Genomic DNA, 20,853 nt, shown 5'->3' with positions numbered 1-20,853 from the left:
GCACCTCAGACTGGGGCAAAAGTGCCCCTTCCAACAGCACATCCCCTAGCCGCATCCTCAGATCATGCACAGACCAGCTGGCTGGTGTGTTTATGGTCATATTCAATCTCTCCCTATCCCAGTCTGCTGTCCCCACATGCTTCAAGATGGCCACCATTGTTCCTGTACTCAAGAAGGCAAAGGTAACTGAACTGAATGACTATCGCCCAGTAGCACTCACTTCTGTCATCATGAAGTGCTTTGAGAGCCGATTCAAGGATCATATCACCTCCACCTTGCCTGTCACCCAAGCCCCACTGCAATTTGCATACCACCCCAATAGGTCCACAGACGATGCAATCGCCATCACACTGCACACTGCCATATCCCATCTGGACAAGAGGAATAGCTATGTAAGAATGCTGTTCATTGACCACAGCTCAGCATTCATTTAAGCTTGAGGCCCTGGGTCTCAACCCCGCCCCGTGCGATTGGGTCCTGGACTTCCTGACGGGCCGCCCCCAGGTGGTGAAGGTAGGATAAAACATCTACACTTCGCTGATCCTCAAAATAGGGCCCCGCAAGGGTGTGTGCTCAGCCCCCTCCTGTACTCCCTGTTCACCCATGACTGCGTGGCCATGCACGCCTCCAACTCGATCAATAAGTTTGCAGACAACACAACAGTAGTAGGCTTGATCACCATTAATGACAAGACAGCCTATAGGCAGGAGGTGAGGGCACTCAGAGTGTGGTGTCAGGAAAACAACCTCTCACTCGCCAAAAAGATCATCAAGGACAACATCCACCCGAGCCACTGCCTGTTCATCCTGCTACCATCCAGAAGGCGAGGTCAGTGCATCAAAGCTGGTACAGAGAGACTGAAAAGAAGTTTCTATCTCAAGGCCATCAAACTGTTAAACAGCCATCACTAACACAGAGAGGCTGCTGCCTACATATAGACTTGAAATCATTGGCCACTCTAACAAATGTACTTTAATTATGCCACTTTAATAATGATGTTTACATATCTTGCACTACTCATCACAGATGTATATACTGTATTTTATATTTTATATGTACATATTCTTATTCCATCCCTTTACTTAAATTTGTGTGTATTAGGTATCTGTTGTGGAATTGTTCGATTACTTGTTAGATATTGCTGCACTGTCGGAACTAGAAGCACAAGCATTTCGCTACACTCGCAATAACATCTGCTAACCATGTGTATGTGACCAATACAATTTGATTGGATTTGATTTGAAGCACACAGCGAAGACAATGTAGGAATGGCTTCGGAACAACTCTTTGAATGTCCTTGAGTGGCCCAGCCAGAGCCCAGACCTGAACCTGATCGAAGATCTCTGAAGACCTGAAAATAGTTGTGCAGCAACTCTCCCCATCCAACCTGACAGAGTTTGAGAGGATCTGCAAAGAAGAATGGGACAAACTCGCCAAATAAAGGTGTGCCAAGCTTGTAGCGTCATAAGAAGACTTGAGGCTGTAATCACTACCAAAGGTCCTTCAACAAAGTACTGAGTAGAGGGTCTGAATACTTTTGTAAATGTGATATTTCAGTTTTTTTTTATACATTTGCAAAAATGTCTAAAAACATGTTTTTGCTTTGTCATTATGGGGTATTGTGTGTAGACTTATTCCATTTAAGAATAAGGCTGTAACGTTACAAAATGTGGAAAAAGTCAAGGGGTCTGAATACTTTCCGGGAATGCACTGTATACTGAAACAAAAATGTCAATTCATTCCTTGACTGAGTTGCCTGGGTGTTTCTGTAAAGCTGACTAGGGAAAATGACATATTAAGATAAGACGGCTATTTTTTTCTGAAACTGGGAAGGTAGGATACTTATCTAAAAGGTACTCTAAATAAAAGCATAAAAGTTCATATGCTGTCTCAGCCCCTACATGGCCTATATAAGAGTGTCTAATAAACCCGGCGTGGGGAATTTTAATCAAATGTGCGGCATTTATTTCATCGCTCAAACAACTGAAAGACTTCTGCCTCCCCCACTGTGAGGACTTTAAGTTTTACAAAAAGGAAAGGACACTGAGGGAGAATTAGAGCTGCTACAGGGAGGTATTTAATGGCTGCTCGTGCTGAATCAGTAATGTTAACTGCTTCACACATCTTGAAACATTTTTGCAAAAATGATTGAAATACTACAGCTTTGAAAAGGGATTTGCATATTCCAACAGCTGACACAGACAGGCCAATTTTAGAGAGAGAGAGAGAGATTGTTTCATCGCGATGGAAACACACGATTTCCTCTCAATTCAATACAAGACATCTGTCCTTATCACGCCATTCCAAATGGTGGAGTGTCATCTCAACCAATTTGACATTGAAAAGATGACACCTAAAACACATGTGTGAGTATTCTTTCTGATGAACACTCAGTAACACAGTCAAAATGAGACCCATAAGACCTGTCATAAGAACCCATTACCCGTGGACAAACTTCAGACGAAGAGCTTCATCTGGCCCTCTCTGGCGTTTCAGGGAGCCGACCTGCTGCTTCTTCTCTCTGCTCTGCTGCCTCAGCTGGGGAAGGTCCTCCTTATACACCTGAAACAACCACACACAGTCATCCTTCTACACCTGCAACAACAACAGTCCCTCATATTGTACATCATGTCAACCCACTATCATCCACTTTCCCCACAGTCACAAGCAGCTAAGGTTGACTAAATAACATGAATGGTGATCATGTTGACTTCATGCTCCTACAACGCATCATATGCTTTACCGAACCATGATATGAAATAGTACAAATAACAAACAATCAACAAAATGAAAAGTGTTGCATAAGGACAAAAATGAAGTCTTAAGAGATGCAGGGACAATAATATTTTTACCCCACACTTTAAACTTTAAACAGGCAACTCATTGATCTGTCATGAAGCAGTGTTGGCACAGCCGGCCATGTATCTCCAGAGCACACATGGCAGCGCTCCGTGTGGCACCAACCCGCATCGTCACGGCAACAAATGCAGATCCAGCTGCCAGTGGAGATAAGGCATGTGATGGATGCCATGGCAACCCAGGCGTTTTCCGACAAATAAAGTCTCAGTCAGCGCTGATCCCATACAAAGCTGCTGATAGGAGCACTCTGCTATTTGAATATATTATCTCCCCTTCCGTCCGCCTCGCAGCCTCTCTCTGCTAACATCAATCAATATCAGAATATCTCCACTCGGCACCTTCACTGACTTTCAGGATGCCTCAGGATCCTCATACAGTATATGGCTGGAGGCATTCTGACTAACAACGGGCCATTCCAATTCAGATTACACTGACTAATGTGGGTTATTCTAACAATTTATTCTCTCTCTGCCTCATCTACTGTAGGGTATTTAAACAGGGTATTGTTTAAGCCTTGAGTAGTGTGTTCTCTTGGCTCTCATGTTTTTTTTTCAGACACCATGGGGCATATTCTCCTCTCATTTCATTCAACTGTCATTCTCATATATGAATATAGCATCTTCATTTGATTACCCTGTTGTCGCAGATCATTTCCCTGTGCCGCAGGAAATTCAAATGAGCCACGTGATTTACATAAATTCACTAAAAACCCACAGTTCTCTTTTTCTCACTAGATCTCACAACTAAACTATAGTCTATCGCAACAAATTTCTGATAAGAAATGATAACTTTTTAAATGATTTTATTATTTTATTACTTCGAACAAACTGGTCAAATTAAGATCCCACAACTGTACTGACACTCGTTCTTTCTCTGCATCATGTAAGACACTCTCCCTGTTCCTCATATGGAACTTTCTCAATGTCCCTCATATCGTGTATCATCTTCAACCTGATTTCACCCACTTTCTGTCTGACCCATATAGGACTCCCTCCAGTGTCTGTAAGCTCCACACACCCACCTGTCGGTCGTAGTTGATCTGTGTCTCCTGCTCAATATCAGAGTCCAGCTCCGGGACATCAGACACGTCAGAGTCAGACTCCTCACTGTTCGAGTCTGCATGGCCATCTAGAGGGAACCGATACCAGGAGACAGTGGCAGCAAGCAAACTGATTTCACTGCTGCAACAATCACTCACATAGTTATTACATTGGCTTTTGACAACAGCATGGATATTGTGTACTGTAGTCACTCTAAGGTAGATTAATCATATGGAATAATATTTCATGCACAAATCTACCCAAGAACACTTCAGCACCAGCTCAACATGACAATATGGGATCTCTCATTAGAACCATACAATACATTCTTAAATCAAACCCCCAGGTTCCTCAGGCTAAATACTGTACGTACCTTGTGGTATATTGGTCTCCAGTCCTCCGTTCATGACGCCCTCGGGTAGGAACTTCCACTGGAACACAGAGTGGTCAGCCCCTCCGGTGGTCAACACCCACTGCAGGTCGTGAGACCAGTGTACGTTGGTCACGTGGGCAGAGTGGCCAATGTACTTCTTGAATTTTGCCCCTGTTCACAACATCAGGGAAAGAAAAACTAGTCAAAATGAAATGAGAGAAGGGGAGTGTGTTCAACATAATTCCCTATCTCATCATTCTATATTTGCATGTGTACACATGTATTTTTTATTTTAATGACTCCAAAGTAAAAATGGCATGTTGCATATTTAGAACAAAGACATTTACTGACCTTTCTTTAGGCAGGGGAAGCGGAACAGTTTGACCAGACCAAAGTCGTCTCCAGTAACCAGCACAGCACTGCTGTAGTTGGCGTCCACAGAGTTGACGTCACTGATGTTGGTGTACTTGGGCCAGATCCCACTCACCTCGGGACCAATCACACTTGTCCACGAGCTCCAGTGGATCCCTTTTACCTCCTCCTTAGTGGTCAGGTGCTTCCCAACTTCAGGGGAGAAAAGCAGGATGGATGACAAACATTGGCAGAATGCATGTATCTTGTAAAACCAGCTTGTTGTGCGTAAATAATATTACCTTTAAATAATGTTGACTCTGTTACAACTCTACTAACCTAGCTGCTAAGTTTCTTAGCAGGAACTAAAAGACAATACGTTTACTCAACAAGTAGGTAAAGGTTACATAAACATGAGACTGAAGGTGTTAACAAACAAACACCCTGTTCCTGTGTTAATGAGGGGTTTAATTGGTGCAAGAAATAAACCAAATAGCAACGTAAACAAAGCCTGGAGCCAGGAGCCCTTTTCTGTCCAAAGCTTGCATCACTTGTGGAGCTCCTTTTTTAATTAGGGTCCTCAGCGTGAATATTTGTGTATGTGCGTGCGCGTGTGTGTGTCACTGCATGTGCATGCGTGTGGTTTGTTAGTATAACCCCCAGGGAAGAGGGAGCTATCTAGAATCCTATGGGACAAGTGAAATTAGAAAATCTACCATGCTTCAACACTTGATTGACGACATTCTATTATCGTAATTAATTGACTTTATAAGAGAATATTCCCTTGGCTTTTATAATTGCAAAATAATGCAATGTTAAAAAGACAGATAAGTGAAGCAGGAAACACAAATAAACAAACACATTGAAGTAATATGTTTGAGGTAAATGTAAGAAATTACCCATTGATGTCAAATATTTTCCCTAATAAATAATAGGAAAATGTAGCAACCAAACTATTTTTTCCCCTTTCTCCTGTCTTCTCTGTAGCATAACCTGTTGCCCTCCTGACTGTCAGTCTAGACAGTCTGCCTGCTGACACTAAACACCCTGGAGCAACGCTGAGTCACTCACTCTGACAGGGCTTTTCACACAGCTCTCCAAAAACAGTGTAGTGTAGTTTGAGAGAGAGAGGTGTGTGTGTTTGTGCATGTGCGTGTGTGTGTGTGTGTGTGTGTGTCTGTGTGTGCGCAGACAGTGGTTATGTAGTGGCTGGGAGGCTTGTGCAGCTGACTAGAGTTTTAGACAGTGCCACCTAGAAAGCAGCCTTGCCTGGGTAGAGCCTTGCCTGTGTGACAGACAGAAGAGACAAATAAGTAGAAAACACATCGATGTTAAAGACGGATGTGATGTGATGATTGCTGCTGCTGGTGTGTGTGTGTGTGTGTAACAAGGGCTTGTTTGGCGTGGCGCTAAGCTAGCTGTGATCCACCTTCGATTCATGGACCAAATTACTGTTTACTGTCAAGCTGATTGCTGTGTGATCTGTTTATGTGCCTTCTCCCAACAAGGAAACAAGAAACCGCTACATCAGATTCAATCACGGATAGTGTTCCCAGTAAGCTGAGATAATAGGAGTTATACCATGGTTATCATGGCCTAGTTCAGAGAGACACAGGGACAATTTTGTCATTATGAAGCGTTGCTTTTCTGCAAAGTGAGTCACTCTCAAAGTGACAGCAGAATCTATCAAAAGCAAAGCCAAGATGCCAAAGCACAACATTGTCACAACGTTGCCAAAACGTGGTGGCGGCTGGTGGTGGTGATTCACTCACTTGGCATCCTGTAGAAGAGGCGTTCACCCGCACCATCGTTGCTCTGGAGGAACTTGCTGTCGATGGACCAGTCCAGGTGGGTGATGAAGCTGGAGGACTTGTTGCACTCGCCCACCTTCTTGTAGCGCTGTGCCACGGCGTACACATCCACCAGGCCGTCATTGGAGCCCACGGCCAAGTAGCTGCCATCCGGAGAGAACTTCATCTCATGGATCACCTCCTTCCTGTCTTTAATGTGCACCACCTCCGTCATGTCCCTGGGAGGGAGGGAGGGAGGGAGGGAGGGAGGGAGGGAGGGAGGGAGGGAGGGAGGGAGGGAGGGAGGGAGGGAGGGAGGGAGGGAGGGAGGGAGGGAGGGAAAAGAAGAATGAATCCCTTGGCTCTAGGCAGGAGGCTGGCTGGCTAGCTCATCTATCTAACCAACAGTGAGCAGCAGCAGATGGACTGGGCCCATTCATTGTCATAATGACTCTGAGGCCAGCTGAAACACTGCGAGGGAGCCTCGCCACTAAACTCATCTTCCTGCTGTCTCTCTCTGAGGAGGACGCATTACAATGAACCACCACAGTCTTATCACACCTGCTGCGCCCACCCAAAAGCAATTCCGGGGGCCCAGACTTGATTAACTCATATTTCAAGGGTCATTTTAGATGGGGACATAATTATGTTTTTCTGTCTAAATTGCTCTCTGGTAATGTTAATGTTGGTACGATCACAAAAGGTGGAAGGAAATATGTAATCACAGGACGTATAGACAGTGTGGCTTCGTATTCTTATAATGTGCTGTAATTGTGAATCATAGTGCCAGTGATGTTTGTCCCTTATCCTGACAAATTCCTAACGATTAGATATGGTGAACAGTAATCATAGGGAATAACCTATGGGGAATATCAATGTATACAGTGCAGTGTGTCTCAAACAGCTATATTCAACGATGAGGTCGATAAGTCAAACCCTTTTAAACGCACCAGCTCTCAGTCAAAATCATACAGCACAACACAACACAGCCCCAGGCAACATAAATTCATCCAATCATAAAAAGCTGCTCCTAATGCTGTAAACCCGTTCTTTTCCGATAGACTAAATGCAAATCAGGAGCACTGTTCACTTCAAAGTGCAGCGTGAGGATTAGCCACTTCAAAACGTATTGATTAACAGCACTGCGGACCAATTTACTATAACCTAATGGAAAGTGCCAGCATACCAACTGAATCTGCTGGGGAGTAAATTAAACTGGGGCCTTCAGTCAGGCTTTAAGTGATGAATTCAGCATCTCATTTGAAGGCTGTTAAAACCAGAGGTTTCGGCCCATGGCGGCACTGTAGGCTAAATTGCATAACTGTATGGCCCTTCTTTACGAGATGTATCTGAAGAGTTTGATGCTGGAAATACTTTTGCCAGCTTTGCTATAATGCAAGTACTTATGAAAGCTAACTAACCAAAGTAAAAACGTTCCTTAATTTCCTAAATTGCCATTTGACTACTGTGAGCTTCCACTGGGGAAAAGGCACTTAAGGTAAATACACACGCTAGTGTTGCAATGTACTTTTTTGTCACAAAATGGGCGGCTACTTGTAATACGCTCCGGGACTTAACAAGCTTGTGTATTACCTGAAAATTGAGATGCCCGGTATCATTCCTTCCCGCAGCCGTGGGGGCAATGTAGTCTGCTTGGCTCCTTGATCTGATCTATAGGCTATATAGGCTATTCATCAAAGTAGCCTATTTTGCATTGATAACCAAATGTAAATAATCTCAGCGACTGTTCAAACAGTAAACCAAAACAACACAAATCCACCCAAAAGGGTATTTTGTTTATGGATAATAACAAGTGATTCCAGGCTATTGTGAAATGGTAGAAACTGCTGTAGCCAACTAGTTAGCCATGTGCTTTTTCTCCATGACCAAAACATTATGTTCTATTTTTAGCTGATATCATAATGAATACAACAGCAGCATATCAAACTGGGATACTGTTTTAGGTTACATCAGGAAGTATAAGAATATACACCACCGGTCAAAAGTTTTAGAACACCTACTCATTCAAGGGTTTTTCTTTATTTTTTACTAGTTTCTACATTGTAGAATAATAGTGAAGACATCAAAACTATGAAATAACACATATGGAATCATGTAGTAACCAAAAAAGTGTTAAACAAATCTAAATATATTTTATATTTCAGATTCTTCAAAGTAGCCACCCTTTGCCTTAATGCAGTGGTTCTTAACCTTGTTGGAGGTACTGAACCCCACCAGTTTCATATGCCCATTCACCGAACCCTTCTTAATTGGAAAAATAAAATGTGATTTTTACAAATTCAAAACATAGGTACAGTGCCTTGCGAAAGTATTCGGCCCCCTTGAACTTTGAGACCTTTTGCCACATTTCAGGCTTCAAACATAAAGACATAAAACTGTATTTTTTTTGTGTAGAATCAACAACAAGTGGGACACAATCATGAAGTGGAACGACATTTATTGGATATTTCAAACTTTTTTAACAAATCAAAAACTTGAAAAATTGGGCGTGCAAAATTATTCAGCCCCTTTACTTCCAGTGCAGCAAACTCTCTCCAGAAGTTCAGTGAGGATCTCTGAATGATCCAATGTTGACCTAAATGACTAATGATGATAAATACAATCCACCTGTGTGTAATCAAGTCTCCTTATAAATGCACCTGCACTGTGCTAGTCTCAGAGGTCCGTTAAAAGCGCAGAGAGCATCATGAAGAACAAGGAACACACCAGGCAGGTCCGAGATACTGTTGTGAAGAAGTTTAAAGCCGGATTTGGATACAAAAAGATTTCCCAAGCTTTAAACATCCCAAGGAGCACTGTGCAAGCGATAATATTGAAATGGAAGGAGTATCAGACCACTGCAAATCTACCAAGACCTGGCCGTCCCTCTAAACTTTCAGCTCATACAAGGAGAAGACTGATCAGAGAGCAGCCAAGAGGCCCATGATCACTCTGGATGAACTGCAGAGATCTACAGCTGATGTGGGAGACTCTGTCCATAGGACAACAATCAGTCATATATTGCACAAATCTGGCCTTTATGGAAGAGTGGCAAGAAGAAAGCAAATTTCTTAAAGATATCCATAAAAAATGTTGTTTAAAGTTTGCCACAAGCCACCTGGGAGACACACCAAACATGTGGAAGAAGGTGCTCTGGTCAGATGAAACCAAAATTGAACTTTTTGGCAACAATGCAAAACGTTATGTTTGGCGTAAAAGCAATACAGCCCATCACCCTGAACACACCATACCCACTGTCAAACATGGTGGTGGCAGCATCATGGTTTGGGCCTGCTTTTCTTCAGCAGGGACAGGGAAGATGGTTAAAATTGATGGGACGATGGATGGAGCCAAATACAGGACCATTCTGGAAGAAAACCTGATGGAGTCTGCAAAAGACCTGAGACTGGGACAGAGATTTGTCTTCCAACAAGACAATGATCCAAAACATAAAGCAAAATCTATTATGGAATGGTTCAAAAATAAACATATCCAGGTGTTAGAATGGCCAAGTCAAAGTCCAGGCCTGAATCCAATCGAGAATCTGTGGAAAGAACTGAAAACTACTGTTCACAAATGCTCTCCATCCAACCTCGCTGAGCTCGAGCTGTTTTGCAAGGAGGAATGGGAAAAAATGTCAGTCTCTCGATGTGCAAAACTGATAGAGACATACCCCAAGCGACTTACAGCTGTAATCGCAGCAAAATGTGGCGCTACAAAGTATTAACTTAAGGGGGCTGAATAATTTTGCACGCCCAATTTTTCAGTTTTTGATTTGTTAAATTTTATTGAAATATCCAATAAATGTCGTTCCACTTCATGATTGTGTCCCACTTGTTGTTGATTCTTCACAAAAAAATACAGTTTTATATCTTTATGTTTGAAGCCTGAAATGTGGCAAAAGGTCGCAAAGTTCAAGGGGGCCGAATACTTTCGCAAGGCACTGTATATATTTTACTGGTGCACAAAATTAAACGTGCATCAACATCACTGTGTTCAAAGAACAAAATCATCAAAACATGATTTTCACACAAAAACAAAAACATAATAATGAATATTTACTGCAAATCAGTGTGACTTCTACTGTTGCCTTTCAGAGACCAGTTCAGAAATGCGCGGCTTCACCTTGGCAAGTGCCACTCTCATGTCATTTTCGCAACAAAGTCTGTTCCTTTTCTTCATTTTTATGTCCAGCATCCTCGAAAAGGATTGCTCGCAAAGATATGTTGTAACAAACGGTATGAAAATCTCCAGAGCTTTCTTAGCAATAACAGGGTACGTTACCATTTGTTGACACCAAAACATTGAAAGCGTTGTTGTTCTGAAGAGTTGCTGTTGAACCTGGCTCTGCTGAATTTCAATGATTTCATCATTGACATCTGTTGTCTCAACACTAAACGTGAACGGCTGTCTCACCCATGCTGGATATGACTCTCTTGTAGGGAAGTATCCGTCGAGAGACTTTGCAAGCTCATCTAAGTGCGTGGCAATTGCTTGCTTCAGTTCCGCGGGTACAGAAATGTCTCCGATTCCAGATACATCTTCGATCTTACTTACACAGTCGTCCAGCAGGGGAAAGATTGCGAAGTTATCGTTCTCTGTTCGTCGTTTCCATAACGGTAGCTTTTTTTGAAAAGCCTTCAGGTTTTCCTCCGTTTTGATGATGTTGACTCCACCGCCCTGCATCTTTTGATTGAGAGCTGCGAAGATATCAGCCATGTACGCTAAAATGAGAATGAACTCAGAATTTTTGAAGCAATCTGCATGACAATGTTGGTGCTCTTGCAAAAACAGGGCTAATACCACACGCACTGCAAAAACACGATTCAGCACCTGTCCCCGGGATAACCACCGAACGTTAGAATGGTACAGAAGTACCTCGAATTCAGAGCCCATTTCTTTACACAGCTCACTGAAACGGTGCCTCGGAGCATTAGTTCGCACATAGTTCACGCATTCATCTACAATTTTTAATAATACTGCCAGTTTTGGAGGCAAGGTTTTTGTTGCCAACGCATGCCTGTGCAGAATACAATGCGTAACAATGATGTGTGGTGCATCGGCTTTCACTAGCGCACCAAAACCAGACTTTCTTCCCAGCATGACTGGAGCTCCGTCCGAACAAACTGCAGAAACCATATCCCATGAAAGATTGTTGTCTTTGAGGAAGTCATCCACAAGTTTCTTCACATCGGCTGCCTTAGTTGTTGTTGTAAGAGGCTTACAAAATAAAAAATCTTCATTTATCACGTCGTCTTTCACATAGCGCACGAATACAGCAAGCTGGCTTAGATTGGAAACACCTGTGGTCTCGTCGAGTTGAAGGCTGAAATTTGCCGTGCTTGAAATCAGATCTGCAACTACTTGAGCCAAGATGTCTTTGCTCATGTCCTCTATTCTGTCGCTGATGGTGTCATTTGAAAGAGGAATTTGGGATAACTTAACTTCAGCCTCTTTTCCCAGCATGATATTCGCCATCTTCAACACAGCTGGTTTTATGAGTCTTTCACCAATGGTGTGTGGTTTGCCCTGCTTTGTGATCAGGTAAGCAACTTCGTACGATGCTGTGAGGGTCGGTTTGTTGATGGGTACATAGCCGAGAACAGGCAGAGTAGCCTTTTCATTGAATCTGTCTCTCTTCACCTTGAATTCAGCGAGCGTTGTGTTCTTGTATTTTCCATCTCCATGCAGCTTAAGGAAGTGTTCTCTTAGTTTTGCCGGTGCTACACTAGAATTGCTCAACTTGGCATTGCAAATCATGCAGTTAGGACGCTGACTCCCATCACGTTCCGTTATACATGTGAATCCATATTGTACATATTCCTCCGACCACTTTTTTTTTTTGCTCGACATAGTAAGTATGAAGGGATTAAAATATTAAGAAAGAAATCACAAGACGTACCATCACAACAGTCACAAGTCGACTACTGAACGCACCAAATTCCCTGCAGCACAGATAGGCCAAGCGATGTAGTGTGATCACCTGCAGCCAATGATGGCCAAGCGGGGCGTGTCATCACGAATCATATGAGTCGGAAGTGTGTCTTGACCTCCGCCGAACCCCTGAGACTGACTCACCAAACCCCTGGGGTTCGATCGAACCCAGGTTAAGAAACACTGCCTTAATGTCATCTTTGCATGCTCTTGGCATTCCTCAACCAGCTTCATGCGGTAGTCACCTGGAATGCATTTCAATTAACAGGTGTGCCTTCTTAAAATGTAATTTGTGGAATTTCTTTCCTTCTTAATGCGTTTGAGCCAATCAGTTGTGTTTGGACAAGGTAGGGGGGTATACAGATGATAGCACTATTTTGTAAAAGACCAAGTCTATATTATGGCAAGAACAGCTCAAATAAGCAAAGATAAACGATCATTACTTTAAGACTTGAAGGTCAGTCAACACGGAAAATGTAAAGAACTTTGAAAGTTTCTTCAAATGCAGTTGCAAAAACCGTCAAGTGCTATGATGAAACTGGTTCTCATGAGGACCAGAGTATTGAAAGACCAAGAGTTACCTTCTGCTGCAGAGGATAAGTTCATTAAGAGTTATCAGCCTCAGAAATTGCAGCCTAAATAAATGCTCCACAGAGTTCAAATAACAGACACATCTCAACATCAACTGTCAGAGGAGACAGTGTGAATCAGGCCTTCATGGTCCAATTGCTGCAAAGAAACCACTATTAAAGGATACCAATAAGAAGAAGAGACTTGCTTGGGCCAAGAAACACGAGCAATGGACATTAGACCGGTGGAAATTTGTCCTTTGGTCTGGAGTCCAAATTTGAGATTTATGGTTCCAACCGCCGTGTCTTTGTGAGACGCGGTGTGGGTGAACGGATGATCTCCGCATGTGTATTTCCCACCGTAAATCATGGAGGAGGACGTATTGTGGTGTGGGGGTGCTTTGCTGGTGACATTGTCTGTAATTTACTTAGAATTCAAGGCACACTTAACCAGCATAGCTACCGTAGCATTCTGCAGCGATACAACATCCCATCTGGTTTGGGCTTACTCGGACTATCATTTGTTTTTAAACAGGACAATGACCCAACACACCTCCAGGCTGTGTAAGGGCTATTTTACCAAGAAGGAGCGTGGTGGAGTGCTGCATCAGATGACCTGGCCACCACAATCCTCCAACCTCAGCCAAAATGAGATAGTTTGGGATGAGTCGGAGCGCAGAGTGAAGGAAAAGCAGCCAAAACGTGCTCTGCATATGTGGAAAATCCCTTCAAGACTGTTGGAGAGAACGTCAAGAGTGTGCAAAGCTGTCATCGAGCAACTCAGCAACTTTTGAAAAATCTGAAATATTAACAAATTTGATTTATTTAACACTTTTTTTGGTTACTACATGATTCCATATGTGTTATTTCATAGTTTTGATGTCTCCACATTTATTCTACAATGTAGAAAATAGTAACACAATTAAGAAAGACCCTTGAATGAGTAGGTGTTCTAAAACTTTTGACCGGTAGTGTATATATATATATATTTTATTATAACGCAGATTATTTCACATGCAGGAGGCTAAAAAACTTAGCTAGCTAAAGCCTGCTAGCCAGGCTGCAAGCTAGCTAATACTAGCAAGGGAAGATGACTTTTCCTTGCTATCACAAATTTTTAAAAAGTTAAATATGTAAATAATATGCTACCACCTATCACCCCCTTGTGAATGGGAGTGGGACTGGTGAGGATATTATGTTACCAAAAGGTGTCAGCTGCTTCAAAAATCCCACTCCTCCCACGCGCACCCACGCACTAGATCACCGGAGGGAAGCTTGTAGTAACCTTTAAGGTGGGTAATAGGAGATGCGTGAACTTGTAGCAGTAAAGGGCGGGAGGTGATGGTCCTATACCCAATAGGAGAGTCTGTACTGAACACTGAGCTCTAAAGCAGATTATGAAAGGAGTGCTTGTTGTACTAAAGATTAGTCTAGGGACTACAGGTGTGGTAAGTGGTGCCTGTATTTGGGAACTAAATGTGCAAGACAGTGCGTGCTGTACTGCACTTGCCTCTAGGGACTAAAGGAGGTAGTGATATGGAAGGTGGGAGTTTGTTGTACCTGACACTCGGACCTAAAAGTGTTTGTTTGTGGATGTTTTCTGTAACTGTGAGCTACACGTGTGTGAGTGAGTGGGTGTTAGTTTAACTGACTCCAGGGACTAAAGGTAGGTAGTGAAGGTACATTTTATCAGTACCTGACTCGGAGCACAGTGAAGGAGCCATCCTTCATGCCCAGAGCGAGCTGAGAGCCATCGTTGCTGAAGGCCACACTGCGGACTGCCTCCTCCATGTTACAGCGAGCTATCAGGGCATGGTCTGCCAGGCTCCACAACCTGAGAACACCACACATGCAGGCATGCACGCACGCACGCAGCCACGCATGCGCGTGCACACACGCACACACGCGTGCGCACACGCACGCACAAAAACACATGCACAAACACACACACGCACAAACACACACAGTCATAACCAATCAGCACAGTTTCAGCTATGAACATGGCTTATGTAGCCACACCCATTAGAAAGTATTAAGTGAAGAAGATATCAGTAGCAGCTAAGTGACTAAGACAGATGTTTTATTGAGCTAGTTACTGCTGCAGGGTGAGGGCTTGATTTAAGGGTTACACTTTATTTTAACATATTTTTTTACAAAAAGATTGCACAATGGTTACGGTTGGGTTAGGTTATGTTATGTTAAGGGTTAGGGTTAGATAGCGCTCACTTTAGATTAGGGACTGCAAAAATACTTTACTTATGATTAATAGATAGTTTATAAATGTGGTCATAATGATTAATGTATGGTTTATTAGGGACCGTTAAAATAAAGTGTTACCAGGCCCACAGAGAACTCTGTCTCTCCTGGTAGAAAGGGGTTGTGTGTGGCTTCATTATCAAGTGTCTGTCCCTTGCACAGGCTGGCATTGTGACTTTTCTATAGCTAGCGCTGAACTCTGGGCTAGAACTGTCCCGGTTAGAAATGTGTAGAACAGTGTCTGACAAACTAAGGGCTGTCTGAAGGAGAGGAGAACCAGTGAACCAAGAAGGACGAGTAGTACTACTGGTCAGGGTTCACTGAGTGTATGTAATTAAGATGAAAAGTCTGGATGAAGTGGTACATTAAAATAGAATGAACAGGGATGGTGGCCTGGGTAAACTGAGAAAGGATAAATTAGGGAAGAAAGCTCTGATGATAACTACTGGGTCTATAAAGATGCTAGTGTAAAGATGCTTCTGAGGGAGCTGATGTACGAGCTAAATTACTGCTGGAGTTAAGACTGACCGGACAGATCGGTCATCACTGCCGGTCACAGCAAGTGGTTTCTTGGGGTGGACGTCCAGAGCCCAGAGCTCTCCCTCACAGTGACCCTGCATGATGAGCAGAGGCTTGTCTCTGTCCCGAACCATCACCTCAAAGATCTCACTGTCCTGCGTCCCCGCCAGGATACGGTCTGCCCTCCAACACACACTACGGATAGACAGCCCTGAGAGGGAAAGAGAGGGAGGAAGGAGGGGGAGGGATGGATGGAGGGAGGGAGGGAGAGAAAAAAAGAAAGAGGGATGGAGAGAGACAGAGGATGAGAAAGACACCGCAAATAATGAATGCTCTGTCGTGTAAAACCAAAGAAGGGGATTGAATACAATCACACCCGTTCTTCAGCAGGTGATGAAGGGTAGCATCTAATCCATTTCATTGTGTATTACACTTCAATCCAGAGATAGAAACTATTACGTTCAGACAACTTTCAGGTGGCAAGTTTTTCACAGAGTGATGTGTGACTAATACAGGTAGACTTTCATTTCAGGAGAGAGAAATGAAGTAGACATCTCTAGAGGGAGGAACAGATTGAGCTGCTACAGTGAAGGCACTTCAAGCAACAAGACATCAGCCAATGCAAGACATCACCCAATGCAAGACATCACCCAATGCCCCTCACTAATACTAAATAGTCTCTAACTCAGTCAGGAAAAGCACAGCTACAAATCCTCAGTCTCTTCCTAAAACAACACCTCACTAACATCGCACAATATGAAAAATATATATAAAAATACATGGCAACCAGAAACCAGCTACAGCCAATATAGAGATGTAGGATCTTACTTTTAGCCAGTTTGCTACAGCAGAAAAATAATCCTGTAGCAACAGGAAATGTGAATTATAATTAATGTACATTTTTGTAGGGGTTGATGAATGTTTTGTTAGGGAAAATCAAGTCTGAAATTTCAAAATGGCAATTACACATTTTAGAAGCCTTTTAAAAACTCAAATACACTACAAAAGTGATCAAATTAAGATCCTACATCTGTATAAGCTAACAGAATACCTGGCAACCGAAACCAGTCTCATAATCTGTGTGTATGGACAGAATCCCTGGCAACCGGAGTAACATGAACTAGAGTTAATTGGCTGCACAATACACTTCAGCTTTGACACCCTGGGGGGATAACCATTTCTAAAAAGTAATTAATGTGGATTCTTATCTCAGATTTCCTCTCACTAAAACTGATCCATAGTTAGGAATCAAACCTTCACTGGGACTCAAACTTTCAAGAACAGAAGTAGGAAATCCCTTAATACGGAGGATACAAAAATCATTGGGAGCACGTTCTAATCTAGAGTCACAAACTATTACGAAGGTTTTTGGCATTTCTACTAATTTCTCAGATTTGGTCCTTCTATACATACCGACACGTACACTACGGTCACAAGACGCAGGCCTTCTTATTGTCCCTAGAATATCTAAGCAAACAGCTGGAGGCAGGGCTTTCTCCTATAGAGCTCCATTTTTATGGAATTATCTACTCAGAATTATCTATACTCAGCCTTGTCTCAGGGTAGTAAATTGGTGGTCTGTTGATATCCCTCTAGTGGTGTGGGGGTTGTGCTTTGGCAAAGTGGGTGGGGTTATATCCTGCCTGGTTTGCCCTGTCCGGGGGTATCGTCGGATGGGGCCACAGTGTCCCCCGACCCACCTCTGTGTCAGTTTCTATGCTGCAATTGTCTATGTGCCGGGGGGCTAAGGTCAGTCTGTTACATCTGGTGTAATTCTCCTGTCTTATCAGCTGTCCTGTGTGAATTTAATTATCTCTCTCTCCCTCCCCTCCCGGAGGTTCACGCCTCAGGACTAGCTGACCTGATGGCTCCTGGCTGTCCCCAGTCCACCTGGTCGTGCTGCTGCTCCAGTTTCAACTGTTCTGACTGTGGCTAGGGAACCCTGACCTGTTCACCGGACGTGCTTCCGTGTCCCGGACCTGCTGCTTTGACTCTCCCTCCCTTTACCGCATCTGCTGTCTTGACCTCTGAATGCTCGGGTATGAAAAGCCAACAGACATTTACACCTGAGGTACTGACCTTGCTGGTCATCTATGAACGTTTGAACATCTTGAAGAACAATCTGGCCTTAAATGGCCATGTACTCTTATACTTTCTACCCGGCACAGCCAGAAGAGGAATGGCCACCCCTAAGAGCCTGGTTCCTCTCTAGGTTTCTTACTAGGTTCTTGCCTTTCTAGGGAGTTTTTCCTAGCCACCGTGCTTCTACATTTGCATTGCTTTGGGGTTTTAGGCTGGGTTTCTGTGTAGCTCTGTAAAAAGGGCATTAAAGAAATTTGATTGACTTGTGTTTGGAAAAGATGGGTTGCCTGTTTTGCATGTTATTTTGACATTAATACGGGTCACATATCACTTTGCAAACAATGTAAATACAGTGCCTTGCGAAAGTATTCGGCCCCCTTGAACTTTGCGACCTTTTGCCACATTTCAGGCTTCAAACATAAAGATATAAAACTGTATTTTTTTGTGAAGAATCAACAACAAGTGGGACACAATCATGAAGTGGAACGACATTTATTGTACATTTCAAACTCTTTTAACAAATCAAAAACTGAAAAATTGGGCTTGCAAAATTATTCAGCCCCCTTAAGTTAATACTTTGTAACGCCACCTTTTGCTGCGATTACAGCTGTAAGTTGCTTGGGGTATGTCTCTATCAGTTTTGCACATCGAGAGACTGAAATTTTTTCCCATTCCTCCTTGCAAAACAGCTCGAGCTCAGTGAGGTTGGATGGAGAGCATTTGTGAACAGCAGTTTTCAGTTCTTTCCACAGATTCTCGATTGGATTCAGGTCTGGACTTTGACTTGGCCATTCTAACACCTGGATATGTTTATTTTTTGAACCATTCCATTGTAGATTTTGCTTTATGTTTTGGATCATTGTCTTGTTGGAAGACAAATCTCCGTCCCAGTCTCAGGTCTTTTGCAGACTCCATCAGGTTTTCTTCCAGAATGGTCCTGTATTTGGCTCCATCCATCTTCCCATCAATTTTAACCATCTTCCCTGTCCCTGCTGAAGAAAAGCAGGCCCAAACCATGATGCTGCCACCACCATGTTTGACAGTGGGTATGGTGTGTTCAGGGTGATGAGCTCTGTTGCTTTTACGCCAAACATAACGTTTTGCATTGTTGCCAAAAAGTTCCATTTTGGTTTCATCTGACCAGAGCACCTTCTTCCACATGTTTGGTGTGTCTCCCAGGTGGCTTGTGGCAAACTTTAAACAACACTTTTTAATGGATATCTTTAAGAAATGGCTTTCTTCTTGCCACTCATCCATAAAGGCCAGATTTGTGCAATATACGACTGATTGTTGTCCTATGGACAGAGTCTCCCATCTCAGCTGTAGATCTCTGCAGTTCATCCAGAGTGATCATGGGCCTCTTGGCTGCATCTCTGATCAGTCTTCTCCTTGTATGAACTGAAAGTTTAGAGGGACGGCCAGGTCTTGGTAGATTTGCAGTGGTCTGATACTCCTTCCATTTCAATATTATCGCTTGCACAGTGCTCCTTGGGATGTTTAATGCTTGGGAAATCTTTTTGTATCCAAATCCGGCTTTAAACTTCTTCACAACAGTATCTCGGACCTGCCTGGTGTGTTCCTTGTTCTTCATGATGCTCTCTGCGCTTTTAACGGACCTCTGAGACTATCACAGTGCAGGTGCATTTATACGGAGACTTGATTACACACAGGTGGATTGTATTTATCATCATTAGTCATTTAGGTGAACATTGGATCATTCAGAGATCCTCACTGAACTTCTGGAGAGAGTTTGCTGCACTGAAAGTAAAGGGGCTGAATAATTTTGCACGCCCAATTTTTCAGTTTTTGATTTGTTAAAAAAGTTTGAAATATCCAATAAATGTCGTTCCACTTCATGATTGTGTCCCACTTGTTGTTGATTCTTCACAAACAAATACAGTTTTATATCTTTATGTTTGAAGCCTGAAATGTGGCAAAAGTTTGCAAAGTTCAAGGGGGCCGAATACTTTCGCAAGGCACTGTAAATAAATAATAATAATAGAGTTAATAAAGCTGCATACAAACTTGGTCTTTTTTGCTTCTTGAGTAAGGCAGCTCCAAATTGCAGGTGTTTCAGCCTAGCTCAGTGATTTCTGTGGTGGGGGGGGGGGGGGGGGGCAGCCAGCGGAAAATATGGAGCATAGCGGTTGGTAATGTTCTCTAGTTGCGCCGTGATTGGGTAATGTTCTCTAGTTGCGCCGTGATTGGCTCAGTGTTCTGTCACTCATGGGGACACTATGTTCCCGGCAAATCTAAGGGTAGAGCTCGAAAATTCCAGCCCCTTGGGTGCTACCATAGAGTTATATTAGAAGTGCCCATCCAAGAAGTCTCAAGGTCATTGGCCACAGATAAAATGATGTCAAATAATGTTATATCTACAGCAGCTTTGATTGGACTGTTCATATCAACATCATACTTTCAAATGTCATGAATCAAGTAGACAATCTACTGGCAAATGCTTTTTAATCCTTGTCATATGAAGAGAAATAATGAAGAGAAATCTATCGGTGCTCATTGGCCATTGGACATAAACACTACAGAACAAATTGGAAATTGCAAATTCAACAGTGAGTAATTTAGAAGGAATCAGTTGCTAACTGCAAGCATCACAAAGCAAACGCTGGTCTGCTATTCAGTGGAGTAGGTGTGTGGTCCCAAGTCTGAAAAAGCTTAAAAACATTCAACATTGGCCATGCTGTCAATCCAGCATGACTTCTGCCACGCTCAAAACAACTGGAAACTCAGAAATGAGAAATCTGACTTCAGTGAGTTCCAGAAAACTGGGATCTCTGAAAATAGGTTTTGAACGTTCATCCAACTCGGAATTGCAAGTCGGGAACTCGGGCCTCTTTCTAGAGCTCTGACCTGAAGATCACTGATGATGAATCATGATTCAACCTTGTTTTTTTCCTGAGTTCCCAGTTGTCTTGAAAGCTCCATAAATCCAGAGAATGCCAGACTTTGATGACAAAGTTTGATGACAAACTTGATGACAGCCGCGCCACCTTCCTGTTCAAGTGAGTACAGCACAACAAGGTGAGTCCAAAAATGTCTTGTATGCTGTTGCATAAATTATGTAA

General features: G+C 43.0%; 1 protein-coding gene across 1 annotated transcript in view; it reads right to left on the bottom strand.

Moving 5' to 3' along the window:
- Positions 1 to 20,853, bottom strand: part of LOC135512256 (echinoderm microtubule-associated protein-like 6) — a 95,608-nt gene that overhangs the window by 33,412 nt on the left and 41,343 nt on the right. The window contains exons 7-13 of the mRNA XM_064934086.1: positions 15,701 to 15,902; positions 14,613 to 14,750; positions 6,396 to 6,652; positions 4,624 to 4,836; positions 4,273 to 4,443; positions 3,881 to 3,987; positions 2,444 to 2,562 (exon numbers count right to left, since the gene is read on the bottom strand). Coding sequence (XP_064790158.1) covers positions 2,444 to 2,562; positions 3,881 to 3,987; positions 4,273 to 4,443; positions 4,624 to 4,836; positions 6,396 to 6,652; positions 14,613 to 14,750; positions 15,701 to 15,902 — 1,207 coding nt within the window. The remainder of the gene's footprint in view (positions 1 to 2,443; positions 2,563 to 3,880; positions 3,988 to 4,272; positions 4,444 to 4,623; positions 4,837 to 6,395; positions 6,653 to 14,612; positions 14,751 to 15,700; positions 15,903 to 20,853) is intronic.

This window comes from Oncorhynchus masou, chromosome 24 (genome assembly GCF_036934945.1).
Source record: "Oncorhynchus masou masou isolate Uvic2021 chromosome 24, UVic_Omas_1.1, whole genome shotgun sequence".
In the NCBI taxonomy this organism is placed as follows: domain Eukaryota; kingdom Metazoa; phylum Chordata; class Actinopteri; order Salmoniformes; family Salmonidae; genus Oncorhynchus; species Oncorhynchus masou.
Note: the sequence above shows the minus strand (reverse complement) of the source record. Positions and strands in the feature narration are given on the sequence as shown.